The sequence below is a fragment of the Buceros rhinoceros genome, unplaced genomic scaffold (genome assembly GCF_000710305.1).
Source record: "Buceros rhinoceros silvestris isolate BGI_N320 unplaced genomic scaffold, ASM71030v1 scaffold4014, whole genome shotgun sequence".
In the NCBI taxonomy this organism is placed as follows: domain Eukaryota; kingdom Metazoa; phylum Chordata; class Aves; order Bucerotiformes; family Bucerotidae; genus Buceros; species Buceros rhinoceros.
In genome coordinates this window covers 106381-122766 of record NW_010406476.1, presented here as the reverse complement: position 1 = coordinate 122766, position 16386 = coordinate 106381, and the positions used below count along the sequence as shown (strand labels likewise).

At 40.3% G+C, this 16386-nt stretch overlaps 1 protein-coding gene across 2 annotated transcripts in view; it reads left to right on the top strand.

Annotated features, from left to right (window-relative positions):
- The first annotated feature begins 7746 nt into the window (after window positions 1-7746).
- GRIA4 (glutamate receptor, ionotropic, AMPA 4) overlaps window positions 7747-16386 on the top strand; it is a 93460-nt gene continuing 84820 nt past the window's right edge. For both annotated transcript variants that reach the window (XM_010134103.1, XM_010134101.1), the window contains exon 1: window positions 7747-7930. In XM_010134103.1, coding sequence (XP_010132405.1) covers window positions 7769-7930 — 162 coding nt within the window. In that variant the 5' untranslated portion in view covers window positions 7747-7768. The remainder of the gene's footprint in view (window positions 7931-16386) is intronic.

The following is a 16386-nucleotide window of genomic DNA, read 5'->3' as shown; positions in this document are numbered from 1 at the left end:
CTACACGACATTGTTCCACTTATGACTTTGGTTTTTTAAAACAAGATCATGGTTGCAATATATTGGCAGGATTTTCTTGTGGCGTTATGTCCTCCTCAGGAAAGAAGTTTTATTAAGTACTGCAGATGAAGTTGCACAGGTGCCAATCTCTACAGGATTAAGGGGGAAAAGGACAGAAAGTCTGTCTGTAAATCACTGCTAGAGGTTGTTTTGGAGGTGTCTCACAACACTGAGAAAATATACAAGGTCATAGATCTCAGGGAATCAAGAAACATAAACTCAGATCATAAAGGTAATTTCCTTTATTACCATCTGTTCTGAAATCTTTGAAGCAAAATAGAAATAGAGGGCATGGCTAAACTGGATCCATTATTTCTTCAGTTTTGTTTCAGAACCACCTATAATAAAATCGGGGGAGACAGTTTTTAGGAAGGCCTCTTGGGACAGGACAAGGGGTAATGGTTTTTAAAAGAGAGGAGATTTAGACTAGATCTAAGGAAGAAGTTTTTTAACAATGAGGGTGGTGAAACACTGGCACAGGTTGCCCAGAGAGATGGTAGAAGCCCCATTCCTGGAAACATTCAAGGTCAGTTTGGATGAGGCTCTGAGTAATGGAAGATGTCCCTGCCCATGGCAGGGGGCTTGGGCTAGAGGACCCTTAAAGGTCCCTTCCAACCCAAACTATTCTATGATTCTGTGAAAGTTATCCTTGTCATTGTCGGTATAGGTAATTTAATTCACAGCTACCTCATCACAGATGTATTTGAAAGTACATAGAATTTGGAAAGCCAAGTAAACACAAACATATATTTTTCAGGAACAAATAATGAGAGATAAAGAAAATTTCCTTCTATTACAAAGTAACAGGTTTTGTACACATTGAAGAAAAAATAGATGTCTCATTCTAGTAGGTTTTTTTACACAGTTTTTGCTAAATGAGCTGAAGACATTTTGTCTTTATAAAATTTCTAGAAGATACGTAAAACACTGGTCACACAGATGAACTCAGAAAGAAGTGTATGAGGTTCACTGTCAGATAAGGAGGTATTAAGTAGCGATCCATTCTGGTTGCAGTTTTTCCCGCTCTCTGTGTAATGACTGTAATGACTCTCTCTGTAATGCTAAACTTGCAGATGATAAAAAATTAAAAGGATTTTCAGAATACCTTTTAAAAGTACATATAATAAAAATACATATAATTATAAATACATATAATAAAATTTTCACCAATAGACTTCAGGAAAGACTTGGATCAATGGCAGCATATCCAGAGGAAAGCAAGGGAAATTGTCAGAATCTCACCAAAACATGTTTCGCAAGGAAATCCTGAAAGAATCGTGTTTCAGCAAGAGAAGTGCAGGTAGAGTAGAAATGAAACAGCAGTCTTCACTTATGTAAAGAATTAAGAATTGCTTTAGAGAAGAAGGGAACAAACTGTTCTCCAGGTCTATTAGAGACAGGAAAAGAATGAGTGGCTTTAAATTGTGCCAGGGGAGGCTCAGGTTGGACTTTATAAAATATCTCCCAATAATAAGGATAATTAAGCAACGAATATATTACCTGGGAAGTTACAGAATCCTCTTCAGAGACTTTTAAAGACCAAGAAAGGTATCTGTCTAGCATGATTTAAATATATCCATTTAGGGGGATGGAGAGAAATAAATGGGATTATTTTTTGAGCTCTCTGTCTTATTTTCCAGTCTTTGTGTAATTTCTGTGAATTAGACACAGGAAGGACTCAGACCACACCTGCAGTTCCAGCTTCTACTGTCGTCTGAAATGACCAACTCATGTACTTTTTATTGAATGTTCTGGCTCCAGCTCCAGCGGAAATTGGGCATTCACATGAGTTATGATATGTCAGAGGTTATATAATAGAGCTTATAAATCTTACTGGTTGTGTTCAAGTTCTGGAAGCTGTATTTAAAAATTTTAGACAAAAATTTAAAGCAAAATAATATGTTAATAAAAAGGTATTAATGATAATGAGGAAAATGATGCTTGAGTGTTGTTATTGGTTGAAAGTACAATCATGCATCACTTATACTGTAAATTTATTGTAAGGTTTTAATCACAGTAGTGTCTGGATTCATCTTGCCAAGATTTGGCTAGATAAATGGTAGGTATTTTCACTAAGCCTCATGTCTTGAGTCCTTCAGTATTCACTGGAGAAAAAGAAAAGCACTTCTGAGACAGATACCTAAGACAAAAAAAATGCTTTTTCATGTGATATATGCTTCTCCTTTGAAAGCTTTGATGATTAACTTGGACAACTACTTTATAGACAGCTACAGTTAAGTGACATGAATCCAATTCTGACTGTCAACTATATTGGCTTATCCATACCAAATGATTTTATCATCCATTCCTCACTTCTGCTGTATGTTGGATTTATAACAAATTTATTTCTTCTACTGATCTAATACAAATTCCAATAGAGCAAGTAGCTTTCATAAAATAGCTCCAGCATTTCAAGCGTCCATGGCTGTTGGGATCGTAGTTAATCTTGGGAATGGGATCAATTCCTGTTTGACAGTTAATTGGACCAGAAAGAGAAGATGAATTTGCATTTCACATTGGCACGTGCAGTATGTGATGCCCATCTTTGGAGAAGACCCATGTTCGTCAGAGATGTTTTCTACTCCTGGGGCTGTAATAAATCATTGCATATGCTGTTTCCAAGTATATTTACCTGTTAACTTGTGTCATTCAGTATTGTCAGTCTGCTAGCCAGAGTAATATACAGCAATAATATGTGTATCCTCTTCATCACAACATGTTAATAATATGTTACTTCCTGCACAGTAGTTCCAAAATGAGAATTATTACTGGGGGTGCTACTGTCTGGAAAAAGCAGCCACTTTGCTGTCTGTCTCCTGGCAAGATCATTAGGAATGATTGCATGTGCTTGGAGGGGTAGGGGAAACAGTTTCCCGAAATTAAAAGGCTGCTGGAAGATGAAAGTTATTGAAATTTAATTGTAACACTATCACCAAAGTATTTCTGGTGAAAGCAAGCAAGCAAGAAGAAAAAGGAAAAAAAAAATAAAAGGAAAGTTAAAAAAGTAATCGGGCCAGCCATGTGCATTCCAGCAGAAAAATACGTTGCAGAAATGTTCCTCTATCTCTTTCGTTTAGTCTGAACACACTGAAGAGATTTAGACATCAGATTTTACTTTTCATTTAAATGGAAATAAATGAAATTAAGTCATTGACTGGTGATGAAACTGGATAGGGGAAAGCCTAGCAGGTACAGCAGAGGACAACTAGAAAACCCTGAAAGGCCACTGAACTTCTAAAATCAAGAGGATTACTCATCATTTCAGCCTCTTGGGTGGAGGCTGGTTGTGTGTAGGCTCCAGTCACAGTGACTAGGAGGATCGTGGACTCCCAAATGCCTGCAGAGTGTCGAATGAGGGAGGCAGTTAAAAAGCATCTGAGATTTGTTTACAAGGTACTTCGCTTCGTAGTATCAATCCCAAAATGTATATAGACATCCCCACTTCTGATTTTACAGGAAATTAATAGAGTAGCTCTTCATTTGCATGTTTGGTTGGCTTTTTTTTTCCTCAACATGATGACTCTGTGGTATCTTTTTGGGAAAAAAAAAATGCAGGATGTTAGATCATCACAATTCCACCTGACTAGAGAACAGAACAGAGAAGGAGGGGGGAAAAAAGGCGAGGAGAGAAGTGATCAAGAAAATTAAATCTTTGCTGACTTTCTCTGTCTCTGGCTTTGTTCCAGTGTATAGAGGTGGAATTGCTATTACTGGTCCTTAATCAGTTGTCAATAGTATCTACATTTGAGCAAGACCTACAAAAAGTAGTTGGCAGACTTATCCCAGATGATGTGAGGAAAAATCCCCAGGATCATAGTCCTGCAAAGAGGAAAAAGAAGCCATTCTTGCGTAGAGTGTCCTTGGGTTTCGGATGGACTTAATCTGTATTTCCAGGCAGGGGTATTAGTGTTTTATCTTGTTCATAGATTTGCTAATTAAAACAAGCAAACAATCACACAACGAACCCCAGGAAGGACCAGGATCTTGTTTGTGCAGACGTCCAGGCTTCAACCAGTTCGTTTGGGCACAATAATTTGTATTAACTGATAAATGAGTTACCTGCATTTCAAGGCTGAATTGCAGAAGAAGGGATACTATATACATTTGTGAGAACTTACCTTACTTTTATTTATTGACATAGTCCTAGACATTTTTTTTAAATAATGTTGTTTTGAAGGACATTGGTTGTAGAGCTCAGTTGATACGAATTAATCTGGCGGTTTTTAGTTTCCTTTTATGTAACAAATAGTGTCCCACAATACATGGGACAGAATGTATTCATGAAAAGGAGTCACTCATCTGTCTGTAGCATAACTGAGGATAAACAACGGAGAGCCAGAAAACAAATACCTTTTAGATGGCAGCTGTAGGATTCGTGTCTGCTGCCTTTCCTTAGGCAAACAGCTTTCTGGAGCTTAAGAATTTTCTCTAAATAGAAATGCTGCCCTTTGTTTCTGAGAATTACCCCAGATTAGTTTTAGGGTTTTAGCCTTATAAAAAGTTTGCAGCACTACATACAACTGTTTTTTTTCCCTGTCAGCTGTGGCTAATGATTTTGAACAAATAAGCATTTTCGTCAGCACGTGCCAACTGAGCTTGCGAATACCTTTATTCCTTCTACGTAAGCTCCACCCTTGCCCGCCAGTCGTATTAAAAGTTGCTCCTGCACACTGAACGGGTGACTATGCTTACTACGGATGACTATGATACTTGCACAGGGATTGTGAACTCCTCTGGCAGAGATATTGCACATATCCAGTTGCTACCATTGAGCTGTATTCATGGCTTGGCTTCGCGGGTGAAGATTTGGGGAGGGCTTTTCCCGCGATTGCACATATCCAGTTGCTACCATTGAGCTGTATTCATGGCTTGGCTTCGCGGATGAAGATTTGGGAAGGGCTTTACCCGCGCTTACTGCAAGCGCACTGATGGCTGAAAAGGCCAATGCGGGATAGGCAAGTCCGGTTGCAAAGAGCACACCGGAAGGTCTCCTTGGGTGGTGCAGTCGAGGCACGGTTCTTTCTGCGCTGTCTTTTCTCCTCGAGACTGATTCTACACATGCTCTCAAAGGAGGCAGCAGCGTTATGTATGGTGTGTCTCCAGATCTCCCGACTGGAGGCCAGGGTGGACCACTGATGGTGGTCAATATGGCCAAGGCTGAGGTGTTGTTTCAGGGGGTCCTTATATCTCCTCTTTGGAGCTCTTCTCCATATTATGCTGTATGTGAAAGACCCGCTAATGTGAAAATGTACGTCTGAGTGCCGCTCCTGAGGAGAAGCTACAGAAGCGTCACGTACCCAAACGAAGGCAGTTGCTAATGAAATGTGGCAACTCAAACCTTCATCCAAGGTAGAAGAAAAGCTTTTCTATATGTTTTGTCCGATATTGGTCATGCTTTATGGTGGAATAAATTCCCAGTTTGATCCAAACACATCTTAGTCAAGTTGTCCGAGCAAAATGGGAAAGGAATGAGGAGATGTCAATGGCTGTTTCAAACAGCATTCATTCTGAATCAAGGAAAATATTAATTTGTGTCAGAAAGCTGAATTAAGTAAATGTTGACTGCCTTCGTAGCAAAGATCAAGTCAAAGTTACAGTGTAAATGAAGCAGGAACCCCTGTAACACTGGAGTAGGTTTAATGTATGTCTATATATGGAAATGAATAGGAAATGAAGCAAGAAATACAATGTTTGGGGAAGAATCTTGTCATGATTTGCAGAGATAATTACAAGCAAAAAGGAGATTGAATATAGCAACAGGAAAAGCAGAATAATTATGCAGCAATTAACAGGAAAGCTGTATAGTCCTTTGAAAAAAATAACAGTCATTGGGTTAAAAATATATGCTGAGTACAGAAATGTTTTAATACTCAATACATCAAGTATTTTAATTCATTTCCTAAGAGAAAATAATGTTTCGTAAAATAAGGGTCTAATTTATACAATTAAATATGCTATGCATTTTATGTACTCATTATAATTGTTTGCATTTTGCCTTAAATATGTCATCTGAATTGGAGGAAAAGACTAATAAATGTTCATATCAGAGTGTGGGTGCATAGGGTCATAATGATAAGAAGATACAGATTTTAAGTTAATATTTCAAGACTGCAAAATAGGATCCAGTAGAAAAATAGCTACTTCTATATTTGCATGAGAATTAGTTTCTCATGTGTCCTAAAATCTTCATATTCTGACAAAACTACTGTCTACTTTTATTTTACTGGAGGCAGAATCGGGCTTTGGTGGTTTTGTAGGTCTTCTGATCATGAGGTGGGTAGCAAAAGCACCCTCAGAAGTCCTCTTTCTGAAATGTAACTTACACAGATTCCTCTTGCAGTCTGTGAGAATGTCTGGTGGTGCTTTTTACGGGGAATCTGTCACGCAGTGGCATTTTCAAGTGCATTAAAATGACAGCTGGGGGTCACTGCACTCAGGCATGGGATCATCTTGTTGAAGAGAGGAAGGAGCCACCACTGTGCAGCTGTATCACTAAGGATAGCTTTCAAGAGGTGAAATCTTTCATTTAAAGCTAGTGCGGAAAATTCAGCCAGATAACAAGTAAAAAGCTAGAATATTTTGTGCTGTTATTCTAGACAGAGGGACCTTCTCTAAACTGTATCGTGTTTATCAGTATGTTTTTCACAAGCATATCAGTCATTTTTTTCTTTCTTAAACATTGACTCTGGATCTGATGTGTGCAATCTTCATTGCTTTGACCAAATTCACCCTTTACTCTGGATAAAAGATGGAATATTACATGCTTCAGGAATGGGTTGGGCAAGTCAAGAGTAGACTTGTGTTGTCCTAAGATATGTCACAAGCTCCTCTCCTGCCTCTGTACCTCACACACCCTGGGAGAAAAAATTGAGAGAGAAGAAAGCGAAGGGCTGGTGGATCAGGGAACACTGAGACTCCACCCAGAGGTGGAGACCTCTGAGGGGATGCTGCCATTCCCATCTGTGAATGGGCTCAAGGGTGACAAAGGGAGCATCAAAACCTGGTAATGATGAAAAACAGTAATCCTGCCAGTAGTAATAATTAATGCTTCTATGGTGCCCTTCATTCACTGACCTCTAATCACTTTGCAGACGTTGATTAAAGCCATATAGAATCACTGAAATGGATCAATATAATTTCTATTCACACAGCTGTACTGGCATACACATATATTTACATATAAATAAATGAAAAATCAATTATTACTAAGAAGCATCAAAAACTGCTCATATTCAGTGTTATTAAAAAAACCCAGCCCAACAACAAAAAAAGCAAAGCATTTCAAAGTCTAACATCCTGCTTTTGTAGCACACAAATGCTTCTGTTGAACGAGGAGGCTCAGGATTTTTCTTTGCTGTGTCGTGAAATGCCCAGATGTAGGATCCCGTACAAAACCAGTCTGAGAAGCTGAGTGTTTGACTGGAAGAGTTTGTGTGTACAAACTGTATGAAGGTTATCCATAACGCTAAGGATCATTCCAAGCATTCTGATCACAGCAATTGTAATTTTTGTTAATTGCCTGCTGTGTGCTGATCGTAGCTGGCAGCATAGGTAGGGACACAAACAGTCTCCTATTCCCTTCCCTGCAGAAGGAAATATTAAGAGACATAACACTGATTGAGGACAATTCCTGTTCAAAAAATGCAATCACTGTGTTACTAGTGTATTGTATCCTTTTCTTCTAGGTTATTCAATACTTCAAGCTATTATGGAAAAAGCGGGACAAAATAGCTGGCAAGTGAGTGCCATCTGCGTGGAGAATTTTAACGATGCCAGCTACAGGCGGCTTTTAGAAGATCTGGACCGAAGGCAAGAAAAGAAATTTGTAATAGACTGTGAAATAGAGAGGCTTCAGAATCTCTTAGAACAGGTAATACCTGCTTTTAATGTCACCGTAGGCACCTTACTAGAAGTCCAGATGAGATATTTCATGTTTCGTTTATTTTCTCAATGGAAATGAGATTGCTTGCTCTTTCTTCTTGTTTTTCTTCATGATTCTATATTTGTATGTCCGCTCGCCTGCTCTGCTTCATTTTCCTATCTAATTCCCCTCTTAACAGCCAGCACGTCAGTGCAGTGAGCCCCCATTCCCCATTCAGCTGGCCTGTGGGTGAAGGGTGCCTGCGGTCAGGGCAGCTGCACATTTGGCCCCACATCCCGGTACCTCCATGCCTGATATATCTCGCGGGGTCTTAGGGCTGGTAGAACAACGTGGTGTTGCTGAATTGCCAAGATGCCCTCAGTCCATACCTTCAAGGGGGTAAAGATCAGTTTTGTTTGATGTCTTTCTAGCCATAAAATGCTTTAAGATTATTATTACACATATTTAATCTGACATTTTTATTACCTTTGATTATTTATGAACGTGAAGGCTAGTAGAATAAAGGTGCTATTGAACTGGGAAGGAAGGTCAGGCTCTTCCATCAGTTACACATGGAAAGCTGCTATTAGATAAAGAAAATGCTGGGCCAAACAGACTGGTTTGCACTGGGTAGTACCTATACAGTGAGGAGATCGAATATAAAATCCTGCTGCTCTGAGGTGACAAAACTGTCTCTGTGGTGCTTATGTATAAGCTCTTTCTTAAATGATGGAAAAAATGCTTTGAAAGGAGCATTTTGTCAACTGAGAAAGGAAAGGAAGGAAAAATAACTTGGGGTTAAATATCTGCCTCTCTCATGATCCCACCTATTATGCTGATGTGGTGCAAGTGCCTGGTTCAGTACCTGCTGCGGCTGCTGCTGCAGGAATTGCGGGCAGTGAATGCCATCTGCTGGTGGTAGGTCCTCTGCCACCACGCTGCTTCTCTTTGCTAACGCATTAGAGAATTTTGAAGACCTTTTTGCAATAATGTTCATGATGCATCTGCTACTCAAGTCACAGAAATAGGAAATGTTGTTTGTGATACAGAAATGCAGAAGATACTACTCACAAAAATATGCACGTCAATTTTGCTTTCAGTGGCAGAAGATAAAAAGGGAAACTAAGAATTAATAGTGTGGCTGATTTAATGAAGGCTTTTCCTGCGAAGAATAGATGATGCCATATTGTTATAGATATTAATTTGGCCGGGTTTTTTTATTCTGAATGCCATTATGTTTTAATGCGTGCTTATAACAAAATCCTCCTCCAGCTCAGCCTTTACGTAGTAAAACAGAACACCCCTTTGAGAGTCTTTTAAAACATATTCAGAAAAATAATTTCTCTCTCAGCTCTGCTTGTGGATGTACCTGATTTCTTTTAAGTGATATGGAAATGTGGCATAGTGTGCTACGTAAGTCTTGAAGTACATCCACCATGCTGGGTGGTGATCTTCTACTACCATCCTGGTACACCGTGGTGTATCAACTGAGTATCCGCTCAGTTTCAAAGCAAAATGAAGTCACCCAGTACGCGTTTGGATCTCACCGATCTCGCGTGTACGTTTTATTTGCTTCCAGGAGCTGCTATTCATTTTTCTTCCAGATTGGCCCCTGCATAATCAGTTCCTTTTTAGTAATGTAACCTCTGCTCTTTGGTCAGATCGTGCAGAACTGAATTGGATATCGATTTTAATGTGATTAGGTTTTGACCTCCTCTGACTTCATACAGGTCTGGATTTTGCATGCCTAAAATAGGTACTTTATGCCAGCATGGTAAGTCATGGGAATGAAGTGCCTGGCCTCTCAAATCAGACTCAGTCAGATGTGGTGACTTTGGCTAACACTCATACGGGCAAACCCGAGAGTTAATTGACTCCTCTTTCCAGTAACTGCACAGGGAGAGTGGAGGGTAAGAGTTAACACCCAGCTTGCAACATACCTGTATCTTAGTCAGTTGTACAAGCAGTTTTAGGCTGTGGTTACTGTCTAATTTGGGGTGAGATTAGTTTTACCCAGGAAACGAGCGCTTCTGTACTTGTGCTCATGTTTATCCACACCTAAGTGTAAAGCCTTTGCCCTCAAATCTATGCTAATGAAGTGAGAAAAATTGTTTTGGGCGTGTGTGAGTTGTTTTCTTTTCTTAGTAGTGACTGTCTATATATATATACATAAGTATATTTCATTATATTTACAAATATTTCTGTTATTTTCCTGTATCCTGTGAATCCTCTTCTTCTCCAACATGCCTGGAGATCCTCTCCATCCTTCCAAAGGAAGGTAACTGTACAAACAGGAATGGCATTATAGCCAGGCTAGACAAAGAACGCAGAAGAGCAGCACTCTCCACTGTAAAGGTCCTGGTCTTTCCTTGACAGACTGACCTGCAAGTAGGCCTGGGGTGCTGGTTTGGGGCTCCAAAATTAAAGCACTTTCCCTTCAGAGATCGAGTATTGGTTAAGGATGGGCAGTCAGAAATAGATGCAAAAACATTTAGGCTGCTGAAAATGGGACTGGAGCAAAAAGAGTCTAGCCCAATGTAAGGGAAAAGCCATTTTAAAATATCAGCAGTTGACTTTTCCCCTTTGCAAGAAGGCTCTAATAACCTGTAGCAGACAGGTAAGGCGGCTCCACAAATGGACTAAAATTTGGCATGCTCTTCCCTGCATACACAGAGGAATTGATTAAGCTTCAGTAACTCTAATTAACTCAACTTCTCTCCTGCCTAGTTCTCCTGTAATTGAGAGCCTAAGTTGTGGCTATACTGTAATACTTTGCAATGTACAAGTAAATGTTCTGCAGAACATTTAGGAAAAGTAATTAAATCTCAGTAATGAGACCGTAACTCAAAGTGCTCTGCCCTTAAATCTGCGCTAATGAAGGGAGAGAAACTGGCTTGTGGGCTTGTGGGTTTCTTCTCAAGTGACTGCCCAGATATATATATACATATATATATATATACACATTCACATTTCTTATGACTATGGACCTCAAGCAGTGAAGACTGGAGACTGGAGATGTCTTCACAGGCTGTGTTCAAAAGTGAGCTTATGCACTGCTCCTCTCTCTGCCCATAACAGATGCTCACTTATCTGACCTGGTGTCTTCTGCTCATTGTCCTGCCCAGCCTCCCAGGGAAGCCTTGGCAGTGCTGGTGCTTGGGGCAGCTCCACAGTCCTGGACACAAAGGGCTGTGATTCTTGACATGACTACTGCTGCTGACCCCCAGAAGTAACCCCAAAACTCTTTCGGTGCTGTGCAGGAGCAGTAAAAGCAGTAAAATGAAGATGAAAGGTATTCCTGCCCTTGGCAGGGGGGATGGAACTAGTTGATCCCTAAAGTCCGTTCCAACTCAACTTTCAGTTTCCTCATTTCTTGTAGAACCCTGGAAGTGCATTTTTCATCATAAGATCTTCCTCTGTGGTTTTTATGTTGCTGTGGTGAGGTTGGTGTTTTGGGCAAGGGCCAATCTTGTACTTTTTTTAAGGGTGAACTATAGAAAGATCGAGTTTCATTTTCAGATTTCCTTTCTAGCATTAAATTCAGGAGATGCATTCAGCCTGCACACAGATGTTTATATCCGATTTGCATAAATTGCCCCTGACTGTCTGAGCCTCAGAAGAGGTTTCAGATCATGCGTCTCAGGGCTATGCCAAGACTTACAAGACTCTGATGGTTTTGTTAATAAAGCTATGCTTCTCTTCTTTGGTCATGCTTACCCACACAAGACCATACCATCTCCAGTAGCAACTGGAGGTACTTGGGGGTGATCAGAAACGTTTTGGTTGCTTTCTGTGTTAGTGTCAGTTGGCACGGCTCAGCTCAAAGCCCTGTTTAAACACATTACTGGAGCAAGACATCCATTTCTGCAGGGTCACAGAGTTGTTGCTTCCATTCATCAGTAAGACAGACAGTATCTTCAGCCTATTTGAGTCAGTGGATTTCCATCTGCTCTTGAGAATCTGCTGTAACTTAAGAATAACAAGAAAATTTTAGCTCTTTTTTAGACTTTATTCTCAGGATGGTGGAGGAACACCCTACCTCCTTAATATTTTATGACTCCCATAACCAGGAAAACCTTTTCTCCTTCTGTGAGTGAAACTCCTTTTTACACTCCTCTGGCAGCCCATATGTTCTGCAATCCTGGGCTCTGAAAGACAGACCACAAACATCAAGACATTTGCCATAAGTGTTTTCTCTACTTGCCCACTCCAAGTGGTACCCATGATTTGCCTTTGGGAAAGGCAAGCGGCTCCTGACCCACTGTAGACCTGGTGAATGGTCCTGGGCATGGACTGCTCCCCCACGTTGGTCTCCCAGGGAAGCCTTGGCAGTGCTGGTGCTTGGGGTAGCTCCACAGTCCTGAACACAAAGGGCTGCGATTCTTGACATGACTACTGCTGCTGACCCCCAGAAGTAACCCCAAAACTCTTTCGGTGCTGTGCAGAAGCAGCAGAAGCAGTAAAATGAAGAGAAAAGGTATTCCTGCCCATGGCAGGGTGGGTGGAACTACTTGATCTGTGAAGTCCATTCCAACTCCAACCACTCCATGATTCTGTGATTTTATAAAGATCTATTTCATGTCAGCTTTATCCAGAACTTCCAGAAAGTTTGTTTCCATTTTGGAGAAAGCACATCTACTCTGAAAAGTTATGGAGGACTCTCTGTGCTTAACAGAACATTTTCTAGAACCTCGTAAATGATTTCACTAAATCTGATTGTCTCCCCAGTTTACTTACTTGGCTCTGCTTCATCTGTTCATATATAGCCAGAATAACATATGCCATGTGGTTTTAATTTTAAAAATAAGCTATGATAGTCCTTTATTTGTATTACATAAGTGACTAGAAACAAGACAAAGCCCCGTTTTCCTGCATGCATGAAATTAGAGGTTGTTTTTACCATTACCTTTCCAGCTTACTGGGACAAGATAGAAAAAGGAGCTAAACCAAAAACACAGAGAGATGAAATGACATCCCCACAGTTTTATATAACAGATATAGCTTATACAGCAGATTGCATTTCTGTTGATTCGTATTCTTCTGTCAAGGACCGTTATGTCCTGCTTTATCAACATCTGGTTTTTTTGCATGATGCTTTCAGCAGGTAGTCTTTTAAAAGCACAAATGTATTCTGTTTGTATCAACAGATGAAAGTTGGTGAGAGAGATGAAAAATTCTCTGCTCTTGTGTCTCTTCTCTCCAAATTGCGTTTCTAAAGTGCTACCCTGAATTTAATGCTTTCTGCTTAAGATGAAATGAATATTTGAAACACATTGTAATGGGATTTCCATTTCCTACCAGCTAATCCACTGCTACTGGCAGCAAGCAGTGCAGCATCTGAACAGTCCGTGCCAAAGCAGTCATTTACTGCATGTGGCACAACAATCATCAGGCCCACGTGTTCCTCTCACTTTTCACTAGGAGTTTTCCTTCTCTTCTTACTCCTTTTAAAAATTTTGGTTTTCTTCCTGTGTCTAAAATTGTGTATCTATTGGCATTTCTGGCTTATTCACCAAAAATCAGAAGTCAGGTCAACCTAAGGATAAAGGGTGTGTCTACCAAAATTAGAAAATAATTCCTTTAATCTTATTATATATTTACTGAATTACTATTTGAAATACAGAACTCATATGCCTATAAAATAAATGTTTTTATTTATTACTGAGAAAGCTGAAACAAAGTTAATAGCAGATGCCTATTTAAGCTGAATAGGTATGAAACCCCACGCCAGGCTTCCCAGTTTAACTAAAGTATTATTTTTTTAGTTTTATTTTTCTTATTTTATCCTCATTAGTATTTATTCGTTGCTTAATTTGTATCAGTATAATCTGAAGCAATCTGGAAGAATACAGCAGAATGAAGCTGGTTTTAGAATTACTAAAACAGGAGGAAGTGAGGACTGATACCCCCTTGGTTTTTGTGGGCTTTGTTTTTCTCTTAGACCACCACTACCACCAGCACCTTAAAAACTTGCTTCCCAAAAATGTACTGAGCAAACACAAAATAGCACTTACTATGGCCAACCAAAAAATATGTGCCAGTTGACAGTACCCACGTGCTGCTAGTAGCTGTCAGATGGAAGATGTTGTGTCTGAGTGCTTCTTATCCCTTTGATGACAAAAACATACAGGTCTCAGTTCTCCACCCAGCAGTCAGTATTAATGACTGTACACACTTAATGTCTTAGACGTCCTAGGTGTATTGGATCTGTCTTAGAGGCATTGTTTTCTTTTCAAATATAGCTGAAATTACCAAATGTGTTAAAAATATTTTATGGAAAAATTGATAGACAGGCCCACAGACAGCTCAGTAGCACAAGTATGTTTTCTTTAGGAAAAAGGACTTAAAATACATAGCAAAATGCCTACATTTAAGGAGTGTGTTTCTCTTCTGTTTTACTTGCATTTAGTTAGCTGGAATGATTTACATTCGGTAAACACATCACAGATTTCACAGAATCACAGAATGGTGGGGGTTGGAAGGCAGCTCTAGAGATAGCTCATTCAACCCCCCCTTGCTAAAGCAGGTTCACCTGGAGCAGGTTGCACAGGATCTTGTCCAGGCAGGTTTTGCATATCTCCAGAGGAGGAGACTCTAAAACCTCTCTGGGTAGCCTGTTCCAGTGCTCTGTCACCACCAAAGAAAAGAAATTTTTCCTCATATTTAGATGGAACTCCCTGTCTTCCGCTTTGTGCCCATTGCCTCTTGTCCTATCATTGGGCAGAGTCTGGCTCTGTCCTCCTGACACCTGCCCTTTAGATATTCCCTCTCAGTCTTCTCTTCTCCAGGCTAAACAGACCGACATCTCTCAGCCTTTCCTCCAAAGACAAATGCTCCAGTCCCCTCAGCATCTTTATAGCCTTCCACTGGATTCTCTCCAGTAGTTCCTTGTCTCTCTTGAACTGGGGATCCCAGAACTGGACAGAGAACTCCAGATGTGGCCTCACTAGGGCAAGGTAAAGGAGGAGGGGAACAACCTCCCTCAACCTGCTGGCTACACCCTTCTTAATGCATCGCAGGATACCATTGGCTTTCCTGGCCACAAAGACACAACGATGGCTCATGGTTAACTTGTGGTCCACCGGGACTCCCAGGTCCTTCTGCTCAGAGCCGCTTTCCAGTGGTTCAACTCCTAACCTGTGCTGGTGCATGGGATTATTCCTCTTCAGGTGCAGGATCTTACACTTGCCCTTGTTGAACTTCATTAGGTTCCTCTCTGTCCAGCTCTCCAGCCTGTCCAGGTCTCACTGAATGGCAGCACAGCCTTCTGGTGCATCAGCCAGCTCCTCCCGGTTTTGTATCATCAGCAAACTTGCTGAGGGTACACTCTGTCCCTTCATCCAGGACATTGACGAACATGCTGATCAAGACCAGACCCAGTGCTGAGCCCTGGGGAACACCACTAGCTACAGGACTCCAGCTCGACTGTGCTGCTGATCCCAACCCTTTGAGCTCTGCTGTTCAGCCAGTTCAGTTGAATGTTATTTTTTAATGTCTTTTGTTATTTCCTTGTTTGCTGACTTGCGAGCAAGAGTGATGTGTAATAAAGCAATGAAATTCTGGTCAGATTTGAAGAATAACACAGAAAATCGTTTTGAGGATTGCAGTGAAAACATACGTTATTTGTTCAGCCATAGTATTGTTCTTTTTACTTCTTCAGACACTAATAACATTTATTACTAGAGAAGTAGACTGTCATTTGCTCAGCCATAGCTGATCTCAGAGCTATTACTTAGAGTTTGTTCAGTGCTCAGAAATGTGTTCGGTTATACAATGAAGTCAATGTTCCAAACAGATTTTACAATTAAGCTGAAAAATACAATATAAGAATCATTTAGATCTTGATGGATAGTTATGTTAACAGTAAATACTTTAGCTCTTTTCTTTTGGCCTTTCTGTTTTTTCTTCTTGCTGTTAATCCATACCAAAGGACATTTAAAATTCTGTAAGTAAGCTTTCAGAAGCATGAAGGTTAACAGTTATGGTCCCCTATTTCTTTTTCCGTCAGAATTCTCATTGTCAGTGCATATTAAACACTGCAGAGCATATAAGGTACCAGAAAAAAGATTGTAGTCTTAGAGCTCCAAGATTTGGTTTTAGGCAGGTTCTGGACCCAGTTTTGAGATTCGGACTGAGGAGTACTGACATGAACAGCTCTATTCCACTAACAGAAAAACAGAATACTTGGGGTTGGAAATGATCGCTGGAGGTCATCTGAACACTACTGCTGCTCAGGATGTCAAGCTTAGATCAGCTTACTCATCCAGTCAAATTTTGAACACATCCAAGTATGAAGATCCCACAACCCCTTTATGCCCTGTTTCAGTACTTGACTACCTTATGATAAAAAAAAAAATAATTCCTCATATCTATCTCTGTCTGAAATTTCTTGTGTTGCAACATGTGTCCTTTGCCTTTTGTCCTGTTGTGGACCTCCAGGAAGAGTCAGATATCCTCTTCCCTAC